The following is a 12411-nucleotide window of genomic DNA, read 5'->3' as shown; positions in this document are numbered from 1 at the left end:
ATGTACAGATTAAATGCACTGAGGTTTGTGGTCGTAAAGAGACAAAGTGTGAAAACGTTCAGGAGAATGAATCCTTTGTCGCTGTGTGTGTAACTGCAGTGTTGGCCAGCAGAGCCTGTTCCCCATTACGGAACGCGATGGGATCTCCACCGGAATCACACCGGACAAACTTTCCGTCCCTCCCCCTCTCTGCCTGCCTCCTCAGGTTTCCAGAGGCTGGGAGAGGAGGGCAGCTGTGCGCAAACAGCTCATCCCAAACCAGCCGCGTCCTCAGGTCTTCTGTCAGTACGTCTGCTGTTGTTCTTCTCTCCACCCGGCAAAATACACCCTCTCACCAGAGTCCAACAATATTTGCACCAGTTTTATGGGCTGAAAGGAGAACTTTTTCTCAACGTTACTTTTGGATCTTATTGTGCAGTAAACGGTAAGTTGGACAATGTTGCCCGTCAGCAGCTTGGGAAGACGCAACAGGTAGCAAAGCAATCTGCGCACAGAGTGAAAGTTTTCTTCTCCCTTGTTTGAATCTCTGCTCTCCGTCATTTGAAGAATGTTGTCAGTTGCATTGTTTCTGTGCGCGATGAGCGCTCAGCTGTGTGCGCGCCTGTGCATCTGGGTGCAGCTGGCTTTGGAAAGACTTTGTACCAAGAAGAACCTCAGTTTTCTTAGACGTTTAATTTGTGGAAGTTTGAGGTGAATCAAGATTAAATTTTATGAGTCTGATAGGAAGTGGGTTTAGAGGAAAGATAGAGCTGAATATGATCTGCTTAGCAATGGAGCTGATATTGAATTCCTAGAAGATAACGTAGCGAAGGATAATATAGGAAATATCATGAACAGGTGAGGACTGAGAACAGAGCCTTGTGGTATATTACTGATTGGAATGTATTTATTATTTTTTATGTTTTGCTTGGAATGTTCTGCGTGTCAGCAGGCATTATTTTGTCCTAACATGGCACAAAATGAAAAACGTCCCAGGATCGGAATACTTCTGTAAACACACTCTACAGCTAGATTTATCTATAGGGCATACAGCAAGTAACTCATATCTGGAAGGTCCATCCCAAAATATGAATGATTAAAAAGGCAGTTGAAAAAGCCAATACATTCCCTGTTTCATCAAATGTTTGTTTCAACAAGCTTTTGGCTTTGCTCTGTGCAGTTCTCAGAGCTCCCGATGCAATTAATAAAAAAAAAAAAAAATTAATCTTTCACACTTGTTTGAGTCAACACCTGTTCCCCTTTCAAAATTTATTATCCATGACGTATTGAAACCAAAACCTGATAGACATGATTCTGGACTCTACTACAGATACTTTTAACAGTTTACTTAATGCAAGGCTTTGTATCAAAGTCACCACTTGGACTCGTTTTAAACTTTTTGAAAAAGGTCAATTTAACTTTTTGTACGGGAATCGGTTGATTTAAAGGGATGACTTTGAAACTGAGAACATGTGCCTTGCATTACTGATGATGAATTAGGGGGTTTAGTGCAGAGTTTCACAGAGAAAATAATGTGCAGCTTATGGAAATGTGTTAAGTGCAGAGCAGTACAGTATGGAGCTAGGGGGATACATGACGCATTCTTGGCTGTGATTCTTATCTTGGTTAAATTTTACCAAATTGCCCCACAATTTCCCTGTCTCCCTTAGATTATATTTGAGTTATGTTTTCGGCTTACGTTAACAAATATGGTGATTTAGTCAGTCCCAAACTCAAACCACACCTTGGAAACATAACATTTCAAATTACACTTGTTAAAGTTCGAGTAAATCTTACCTCAGGGAATGCTCTTTCTCTATGTTCACCTTGTGGTTTGAGTGTAGAACACAGTAGTTTAGATTGACTTTGTTGGGACAGTAAAAGTAATTGCAGAAATGTACAGATTCTGCTCATTCCATTGTCATTTAACTGATGTTAATGCCAGTCAAAAACAGTAATTTCAAGGGTTTTAATTATCAGGAGAACATCTGGTCTTTACCAGCTTCTGAATTTATTTAATTAGAACCTCAGCTGTACAAAACCCAATACATTCAACTCTGTCATCATTTATTAATCAAAGATCAATCAAATGGAAGTGCTGTGCTTGAAGACCTGAGTAGAGCATCTGATTCAGTAGCTTGTACCAACCACATTTAACTTCTTCCTGTGTGTTCTCACTTTGTTCTGGAGAAATTATTGCCCACTCTTCTTTACAATGCTGCTTCAGTTTATCAAAGTATAAAATAAGTTTATTACAGAAAAATTTAAGGTTTCCTTTATTACCTTACATTTACAATAAACACATATCAGTTATCAATAAACATCAATAAAGAGAAAACCACAATTGAATAATTTAAAATGCAATTAAAAATAAATCAATAGTACATAATGAGAACCTTCACTACTTAGAAAAGTGTCTAAAGCACATTTTTAAGAGTGGCTAATGGCTTGTGAGGTAAAACAGTTTGTAGTTGTGTTTCCATTATCTTTTTTTCAATTTGCATTTTGAAATATCGCATTGGAAAAGGTTGATGGAAACGGCAAAATTTGAATTAACTCACTAAATTTCGCAAAAACATTTTTACGCTCACTTGAGTTGGCTTTACACTTTTTAGAAAAATAGAAATGCACTAAAGAGGAGATGGAAACACATTTGTTGAATAAGTTCTCTCTTAGCGAACGCTTACCTCACATGACTGATCTGCTGCCGACGTCTTCCCAGATATTCCCATAATGTTCGAAAACAGGGCTGGAAGCAACAACCGGTACATTTGGGCTGATCAATAGACACGAGCATTTCTCCTCTGTGAAAAAAAAAATCAGCACATTCATTAAAGCGCCGCTCCATTACTGATCAGTGGTCCGTGCTAGTTAGCAACTGCTACTTCCTGTTTTTTACTGCTTACGTCAACTTCTGACAACATTATGCTGTGTGCCGCTTGGTTAATTCACTACAAACCAGTAGATGGAAACATGTCCAATGCACACTTTTTTTGTGATATTTTAAAAGTTCGCTCAAAATTCGCATTTGAATTTGATGGAAGCACAGCTTGTGATGTACTCCAGGATTTGAAACTGATAAAGAGGAAATACTGAGGGTGCATGTTGTCCTTTCTGTTGAACATGGTGGTTAAAAAAGATCCTGTTGAGAAGTTAAGGTTTCTTCCTTCCTCAGTACAGTTTCTTTGCTGTAAGATCATGGAACTGGTGATAAGACTCTCCACTCCACCTGGGTGTTCACCTGAACAATACACATCACAACACTGATGCTATTTACAAGAAGGGTCAGAGCAGACTCTGCCTGCTGAGCGCCAGGGGTGTTCCTGAAGACCCTCTTTGACTCTGTGGTGGCATCAGCCATCTTTTATGGTGTGGTTTGTTGGAGTAGTAGCTTAGCTGTAGCTCAGAGGGACCGGCTGGATAAACTAATTAGGAGGGCCAGCTCTGTCCTGGGATGCCCTCTGAACCCATTACAGGTGGTGGGAGACAAAAGGACTGTAAGAAAAATCACAGCACTGATGGACAATGTCTCCCACCCCATGCATGGAGCTGTTGCAGAGCTGGAGAGCTCTTGCAGTGACAGACTGCTGCATCCCAGATGCTCTAAGGAGCGCTTCTGCAGGTCATTCCTCCCAGCTGCTTTTAGACTTTTTAATCTCTGCTGCTTACAACAGACTCAATAACTGTATACAACATGGTAATGGTTGCACGGGTTCTGATCTCATCATGAATCTCAGATGATAAGGTACACTTGCACACGCCTTAGCTCTTTCAAGATGCTACTGTACTATCGTGAATATTGCATTTTATCTCATATTGTTCTGTAAATAGGCTGGTGTTCTTTTTTTCCACTGTTAACTTGAATATTTCATCTTTTTTATGAGCATGCTATATTATCAATGATTTGCAATATTTACTGTCATGATTTGAGTTTTTGTTTGCTTTGTTTGGACTTTTCTGGACTCAGCCAATAGCCGTCTGTCACTATTCAATCAGCTCAGTTCACTCCTCAGTTACCAGTGACAGTCATTCAGCTCCTGATCAGCTCCACCTGTGGCAATCAATTAGTGTCAACTCTGCTCACCTGTTCTCTTGTCTACTTATACCTGCCTCAGCCAACTCATCACTGCCAGACTGTCTCGTCTCATGTGCTTTGCTGTCAAGATCCCTACCAGTTCCTGTGTGCTCAGCCTGCTGGATGCTGTGCTCTTGTTCAGCCCCACTGATGATCCATTGTCTGCGTGCTGCTCAAGTCTGTTCTGCTCCTTGTGGGATCCAGCTGCTTGCTCTTCCTGTCCTGGTGGTTCCTGGGCCTGCATCATCAACTCTGGTCAGTCCCTGCCTTTGTTCTGGTCATTCTTTGTTCTGGTCATTCTGGTTCAACATGCACCTGGACTAGTCTGGTTCTGCTTGCCAGCCCCATCTGCCACAACTCATCCTTTCTATAAACCTTTTAAAAAGAAATGTAACTTTGTGTTCGGCTGAATATCAGCTTCTCCCGCACTATTCTTAATAGTACAATCTGGCCAAACCATGAACTCATCGCTGGCACTGAGTTTACGAACTAGAATGATGGTTATGATGACTTGGCGCTGTTTGGGACTGAGGAAGAGGAAGACATCAGCACCAATGTTCTCCCGACAATCCAGTTTCCTGTCTGTCGCGGATGTAATCCAGTCATTGAGGCCTCTACACAGCCAGTCCAGGCTGCTGAATAGGAAATGCGTGGTCTGCTTCCCTGGAAAAGAGCAGGCTTAAGAAGGAAGAGGCTTGAGCTTCCCCCACTGCCACTTCCTCTCTGTCACTAATTTCTGCTGGTTCTGCCTCTTCATCATCCTCTGGGAAGCCATCCAGTACTGCACCCAAGCCAACAGGGTCATCCTTTTTAGCAGCTCCCACTGACTTGTTCAGCACACCTCCGATCGATTCCTCCGATCCCGATTACAAGATGCGAGAGGACAAAATAAGATCCTTTTCACCTATAATCAAGAAGCTGACAACAACCTTGCTCAATAATTATTCACTTGCTTTGTAGGACAAGTTAAAGAAACTGGAGGAGGACTATAGAGCTGCATTAATAGCAGTTTACCTTCATTCAGCATCACCTGCCTTTCTGAAGTCTGCCACCAGGGGTGAATCAGTCACCAGTATTCCTGCCACAGATTCCTGCCTTTGCAACACAGTCCTGCAAGGAGGGGTCATGGTGGATCCGCCTCCAGTCTGTGCACCAGTACAGGTTGAGATGGGGGGTCCAGGGATACCTGTCTCTAGTTGGTGCGTCAGTGTCCATTGAAGAGAGGATCCAAGTGGATCAGCCTCCAGTTTCCATTCCTGAGAATGTCAACAAGGACACTCAGGTGGGTCTCCAGCTGTTGCTGAGGCTAGCTGAGAGCTCACTCAATGACCTCAGCATCCAGGGCCCTGTCGAGATGCCAAGCATTCATGTGACTTTGTCTCCGGCTGAATATCAGGTTCTCCAGCACAATTCTTAACAATTTACTATGGTGTTTATAGTTTTACTTTTCATGTTTCTGATAAAGCTCATCCTCTGCTGCTTTAGATCTGACTCCTTTTAGCTTGTTTTTTCACTACTGTAAACTTTTTGTAACTCTGTTTGTCTTTGCCACTGTCATGCCTGAAATTCCCCATTGTGGGACAATAAACCAAGCCTAAATGTGACAACATTTTCTCTAATGATTTTAAACAGAAAACAAAGTTACATTTTGACCAATTTGTTGGGAACTGAAAAATTTGCAGTTCTTCAAAGGGAGCACAACAGAAAACATTTCAAAACCACTGGGTTAAATGCAGAGGATAAATTTCATTGGTGCAAATGATCTTTGCTTTGAGAGGCCCCATAGTTGGAGTTGAAAAGGATGCAAAGCACTCAACTCCGTACACAGCCTTGGGGACAATCTGTACTGACCTGTACTTAATACAGCACAAAAACTGCTACACTAAAGGCCCTCATATACTTGCGCAGACATAAGTCTGTGCATACTCAAGACAGACTGCGTGGACTCCGCAGTGAAAAGTATGTGCAAAGCTACATTTTTATGATGTTGTATGCGGTGTCAGACTAAAAACTGCTCACCAGCAAGATGTCTTCACATTGAACTGCTTTGTTTGTGACACTGAGCTTGGTCACAAGTATGCATGGCATACGTGTGATGGGTGCCTGCTGGAAAAGAAATGGCTCTAGGTGCTCAACTGACTAATCAAACATTTTTACCATCCCTTCCCCTGCTTTGTCCCATTGTCACCAACTGTGGGAATTGTAGGAATTTATCCCAAGAACTTTAAGTAATAGGTACACTCGACTAAGAAGGGTAAAAAGTCTGGGTGAGTTTCAGGGCAGAGAGTCGTCACGGAGTCCAGGTGGCTCAGAGTATGCACACAGTACGCCCGAGTATGTGGGAGCCTTAAGGTCAATGCTGAAAATGTTCCACCATGGCATTGTGTTAGCACATACCTGAGTGCTTTGGTGCAGCTAACTACTAAAACTGCTTTTAGAGTGGGGTTTACGCAGATGATTTGACCAGCAGCACTTGGCAGCAATATGCTTTCTTCAGTCTTTTGCTTGCAGCAAGAGTGGATAGTTTTATTAACACACATCTACTCTGTTAGGATTGTTTTTTGTTTAGAAAATGCCCTGCTTTAAATAAAAATAACAACATAACTTTATTTGACTTTATCTTTCTTTGCCATTTCCTGCAGAGTAAGGGAGATTTTCATCAGCATCTTGAATGCTCCAGCATCTTTAAAGAATCATTGAAAAGCCAGAGAAGTACCCTATTCCACTGACTGTCCAGTGTCCCTCAGCTGTCATGGCTGAAGCAGAAGTGCGACTGCTGAGGTGTATTTTGCTGCTGCTCCTCCTGCCTATCAGCTTAAGTCAGCGAGACTGTTCTGGTGTGGACTGTCCCCTATTAAATAACTGCATCAAAGAAGAGCTGGAGAATGGTGCCTGCTGCACCTCATGCTTGCAGAAAGGATGTAGATGTGAGGGTTATGAGAAATATGACTGCATTCATGCTGGATTTAAGGATGGCTTAGTGCCTGAGGGAGAGTCCTATTTTGTTGACTATGGCAGCACTGAGTGCTCTTGCCCTGTTGGAGGAGGACCAATCAGCTGCCGCTACATCGACTGTCCCAATATGCCACCGAACTGCATTGAGATTTCAGCGCCTGAGAATGGCTGTCCACAGTGTGAAGTCATTGGATGCGTTCATAATGGGGAAAAGTATGAGGCCGGACATTCATTTCACATGGAAAATTGCATGGTCTGCCACTGTCCTAATCAAGGAGGGGAACTGATGTGCTATCCAGTTCCTGATTGTGATGTCCAAAAAGTCCATAATCCCATGTTAACATTCCTTACAGGTGGTGGCACATCCAATGGACGAGATGGCTACCCCACCAGCTTTGATCAGATCCCTTCATCATATCACCATCCTTCTGGTGGGAATCTTCCTCTTTTCAGAACCTCCCCATATGATAACGATTCAGATGAATATGACTACAACCCTTCTGACTTCTCTGAGACATATCCGGATTTATTTGTTCAACCCACACAGTCCTCCCTTTCCTCCAACAGAGTAGCATCTACAGGCTCTGAGAGATCTGACAGAACTTCTTCTCTTCTGAGTTTAAACATTCAAGAAAAGATGGAGCTGAGAGAGCCATACAGAGTTCATCACCATCTCGCAGACAACAAAAAAGTGACAGACTTTGCCTCAGCTGTCGAGCAAAATACTGCCAGGTCAACCGTAACTGCAACTACTTCTTGGCAGGGTCTCCTGCACACACAAACTCCTTCATCTAGAAGTGTGAATTCCTATGCAGAATTGGAAAATCCACTTTATGTACACAGAAGTCTGGGAAGTGATGCATTTCCAGTCAACAACCCTAAGAGTCCTGAAGGAAATTCAGAAAGTACCCTTCCTCATCAGAGGAGCAGTACGACTGAGGTGTATCACCCTAACACATTAGATGGTGTAACCCCCAAAGGTTCAAACAGTCAGATAAACAAAACTCATTTAATGAGAGGAACGGAATATGCACCTGCCCAGAAAGGTGGATCGGAGACAGTAGAGTTCCCACTATACATGTTGAGAAACATGGATTCTCCAGATGATGACATTTTAAGAGCACATTTTCCTGAAGAACTTCATGAACCAGATGACAAGAAACGGTTTGTTGCAGGACCTAAAGAAACTGATGTGCCAGACTTAATCAGGTTAACACAAACGGAAAAAAGCCATATTAATTTTGAGTCTAGCAGTCCATCACAGGGGAATCTTGATTATCAGCAAACAACAATGGCTTATTTCAACACCACTACAACCCAGCCACCTTCCACTGTCAGACTGACAGAGAGTCTGCCCATTGGAGATCTGCCTCTCAGTCCCCGCAGAGAGGATCTGAAGGCTGAGCTGAAGACAGGAGAAGAGGAGGGCCGTAGTCCTGTTTTACTCTTCAGACCAGAAGGAGGTGAGTTACATGTGCTTGAGTTATTATTTTTCTGTGAAAGCAAAAATGTCTACATACTTTGTTAAAGGATGTACACCTGAATTGGAAAAAAGTTATGATGTTGTAGGAAATGTAAATACACAAAAAACACAAACGTATTCATTTACTAACCCGCCATGCTATCAGGCACAACTGTTCAATTACATATTAGCACAAATAGCGATCATTTGGAAGGGACTTGGTAGCATTTTGGTATCAGACTTGGAGAAGACAGTTAAAGGCATACTATGCAACATTTTTCAGTTAAATAATGTGTTCCATACCGTTTTGGATGATTAAATGAGTCATTTCAGGTCAAACTAAGGTTTTCTCGGCCGCTCTGGTGGTCTGTGGGGGAAATACCGTACTTGCAATTGCAGGAGCCCTCGGCCCGAACCAACAGGCTCAGAAGTCTCGTGTACATCGCGAGAGTCGGTCTTGCTTTACGGCGAGAACTGTTACACGCCCCCAGTGAAAGGCATGCTAGTTGCTCAGCAAGACCGAGCGCAATGGCAATATTTGTGCAGTTATTATGGTGGAACCAGCGAGAAAACAGCGTAAGCCCCTGTGGGAGCAGGCAAGAAAGAGGAAAAGGGCTCTGGACAGAGAGAGGAGTCATATACGGGTGAACATCGGGCAAGCTTTTTCAGAATGGTGAGAGCTAAAAGAAAAAGAAGGCTGCAAGGCTGACGCAGACCTCGCGTTTCTGCTGATGCGATTGTAAGTAACATTGGAATGGTTTCTCTCTCTGTGTGTGCAGGGTTTCCCGCAGCGCTCACGCTACCGCCTCGGCAACATTCCAAAATAAAAAATAAAAACCTAACTCGATATGTTTGCATGTTTATTTGACGGTAACAGGCTTTTTTTGTTGTTCCTTTCGCGCGTGCATATAGTGAATGGCAGGTAAAAAAACAGGAGCTCAGCTCCAGTGGTTGTCTCGTCATAGTATACCATTAAGTTAAAAAAAAATAGAGCATTTAAGTGACTTTGAATGTGGCATGGTTGTTGGGGTCAGAACCTGCTGATATATTGGGAATTTCATACACAACCTTGTCTCAGGTTCACAGAGAAGGCTCCAAAAATTTTCATTTCTTGGCTGACTTCTGATTGGACCAATCAGTTTTTCTATAGTAGTGTTAGCCCTGTGGTTTTGATATGTAGGGCTAATAATATTTAATCAATAAAAGGTAGAGTGGACACTTTTTTCTAGATATGTAGGTAAGAAATGCCCAAGTTCCTTTTTGAATATCTGTGCAAGCGTAAGACCATGCTACCTGCTCCTCTGCTCCTCAGGGGGATTGTGTGAAAAATCTTCCAAATACACTCTGGTCTAATTTCTTTTTTCTGAGGCCTTCCTTTTCTTCTCATAAACTTGTACAACAGTTTGATTCTTATGACTCTCAGCCATCTCAGAGCAGTAAAGCTACAATGAACAGCTTACACAGAATGGTCAGTTCTTACAGGCCTGCAGCTCTCACTTTGTTGCCAGGTCAACCGTAACTGCTTTGTTGTTACTTTGTCTGGATACATATTGTATTCACTACTCTCAGGATGGAAGGAACCATTTCACCCAGTATAAAAAAAATCAACAGGATTACCAACTACAGGGGTTGGACAATGAAACTGAAACACCTGGTTTTAGACCACAATCATTTATTAAGATGGTGTAGGGCCATTCTTCTTGCAGGATAGTGGCCAGGTCACGACGTGATGCTGGTGGAGGAAAATGTTTCCTGACTCGCTCCTCCAAAACACCCCAAAGTGGCTGAATAATATTTAGATCTGGTGACTGTGCAGGGCATGGGAGATGTTCAACTTCACTTTCATGTTCATCAAACCAATCTTTCACCAGTCTTGCTGTGTGTATTGGTGCATTGTCATCCTGATACATGGCACCTCCTTTAGGATACAATGTTTGAACCATTGGATGCACATGGTCCTCCAGAATGGTTCGGTAGTCCTTGGCAGTGACGCGCCCATCTAGCACAAGTATGGGGCCAAGGGAATGCCATGATATGGCAGCCCAAACCATCACTGATCCACCCCATGCTTCACTCTGGGCATGCAACAGTCTGGGTGCTACGCTTCTTTGGGGCTTCTACACACCGTAACTCCACCGGATGTGGGGAAAACAGTAAAGGTGGACTCATCAGAGAACAATACATGTTTCAAATTGTCCACAGCCATAGGCTGCACAGTGGCGCAGTGGGTAGCGCTGTTGCCTTGCAGCAAGAAGGTCCTGGGTTCAAGTACACCCCTGGGTCTTTCTGCATGGAGTTTGCATGTTCTCCCTGTGCATGCGTGGGTTCTCTCCGGCTTCCTCCCACAGACCAAAAACATGACTGTTAGGTTAATAGGCTTCTCTAAATTGTCCTTAGGTGTGTGTGTGAATGGTTGTTTGTCTCTCTGTGTTGCCTTGTGACAGACTGGCAACCTGTCCAGGGTGTACCCCGCCTCTCGCCCAGTGAACGCTGGAAATAGGCACCAGCATCCCCTGCGACCCCATGAGGGATAAAGCGGTTTGGAAAATGGATGGAAATTGTCCACAGCCCAACATTTGCGCTCCTTGCACCATTGAAACCGACGTTTGGCATTGGCACGAGTGACCAAAGGTTTGGCTATAGCAGCCCGGCCGTGGATATTGACCCTGTGGAGCACCCGACGGACAGTTTTGGTGGAAACAGGAGAGTTGAGGTGCACATTTAATTCTGCTGTGATTTGGGGAGCCGTGGTTTTATGTTTTTTGGATACAATCCAGGTTAGTACCCGAACATCCCTTTCAGACAGCTTCCTCTTGCATCCACAGTTAATCCTGTTGGATGTGGTTCGTCCTTCTTGGTAGTATGCTGACATTACCCTGGATACTGTGGCTCTTGATACATCAAAAAGACTTGCTGTCTTGGTCACAGATGCGGCAGCAAGACGTGCACCAACAATTTGTCCTCTTTTGAACTCTGGTATGTCACCCATAATGTTGTGTGCATTGCAATATTTTGAGCAAAACTGTGCTCTTACCCTGCTAATTGGACCTTCACACTCTGCTCTTATTGGTTCAATGTGCAATTAATGAAGATTGGCCACCAAGCTGGTCCAATTTAGCCATCGCACACTAAAATGAGAGGTGTTTCAGTTTCATTGTCCAACTCCTGTATATTTGTAATGATGTCCATGACATGACCATTAAAAAAATTAAATGAATTGTGAAATAATTATTGATGATTCAAATTAGTAAAATTAAAGTATCTTTCATATTTATGTATTAATGTAAGATAAATATATATTACTTTAGTTGATGTGAGCATCTCTAGTTTTATTAAAATTACCACATGTATAAACATTCCACAACTGTATTGCAGCCCTGTTGGCCTATACTACACATTAGTCAAAATAATTCAGATTTGACACTACTGCAGGTGTGAACTCCAAATGCCATGAACTTTCACTGTAGGAAAAGCAGTTAATGTCTCTGGAGTTTAGTTTGTTGGTCAGTTAAGCCTCCATGTTTGTTTAATAGAACTGTCCCTCACCTTCAGCTATGGGCAGGAAAACACACTGTCCCGCTGCCCTGGGTCACATACATGGTTTATCAGTCTCCCTTTCAAATCAGGATAATTTATTGGCTTCCTGCATTGATTGAGGTTATAATGTTTAGTCTTCATGCCGTTATCAGCTGATGTGAGTGCTAGCAAGCTGTCATCGCTGCGCATGGCTTTTTTCAAACCACGCTACATGACAGTGTGCATTGAGTGTGTCTTTTGCCTTAAATTATCTTTTCATCGATTCCATATTTCTGTGGGAACTCTGCCCAGGTAAAGGCTCTGTACTTGGTACTCCATGTGAAGTGTGTCATTGTTATGGTTTAGTAGCTGCCTTTAATGATTGCTCTTCAATACGCTCTCCTTTTCTGCATTTGAGAAGGAA

General features: G+C 42.9%; 1 protein-coding gene across 3 annotated transcripts in view; it reads left to right on the top strand.

The window, feature by feature from the left end:
• Nucleotides 1-221: 221 nt before the first annotated feature.
• fbln2 (fibulin 2) overlaps nucleotides 222-12411 on the top strand; it is a 127696-nt gene continuing 115506 nt past the window's right edge. For 2 of the 3 annotated variants that reach the window (XM_036152003.1, XM_036152001.1), the window contains exons 1-2: nucleotides 222-424; nucleotides 6697-8472. In XM_036152003.1, the coding sequence (XP_036007896.1) occupies nucleotides 6807-8472 (1666 nt within the window). In that variant the 5' untranslated portion in view covers nucleotides 222-424; nucleotides 6697-6806. Of the gene's footprint in view, nucleotides 425-4196; nucleotides 4310-6696; nucleotides 8473-12411 lie in introns of those variants that run through there. The other variant, XM_036152002.1, reaches the window with a different exon arrangement.

This window comes from Fundulus heteroclitus, chromosome 20 (genome assembly GCF_011125445.2).
Source record: "Fundulus heteroclitus isolate FHET01 chromosome 20, MU-UCD_Fhet_4.1, whole genome shotgun sequence".
Lineage (NCBI taxonomy): Eukaryota > Metazoa > Chordata > Actinopteri > Cyprinodontiformes > Fundulidae > Fundulus > Fundulus heteroclitus.
This window is presented reverse-complemented; position numbering and strand designations above follow the sequence as displayed.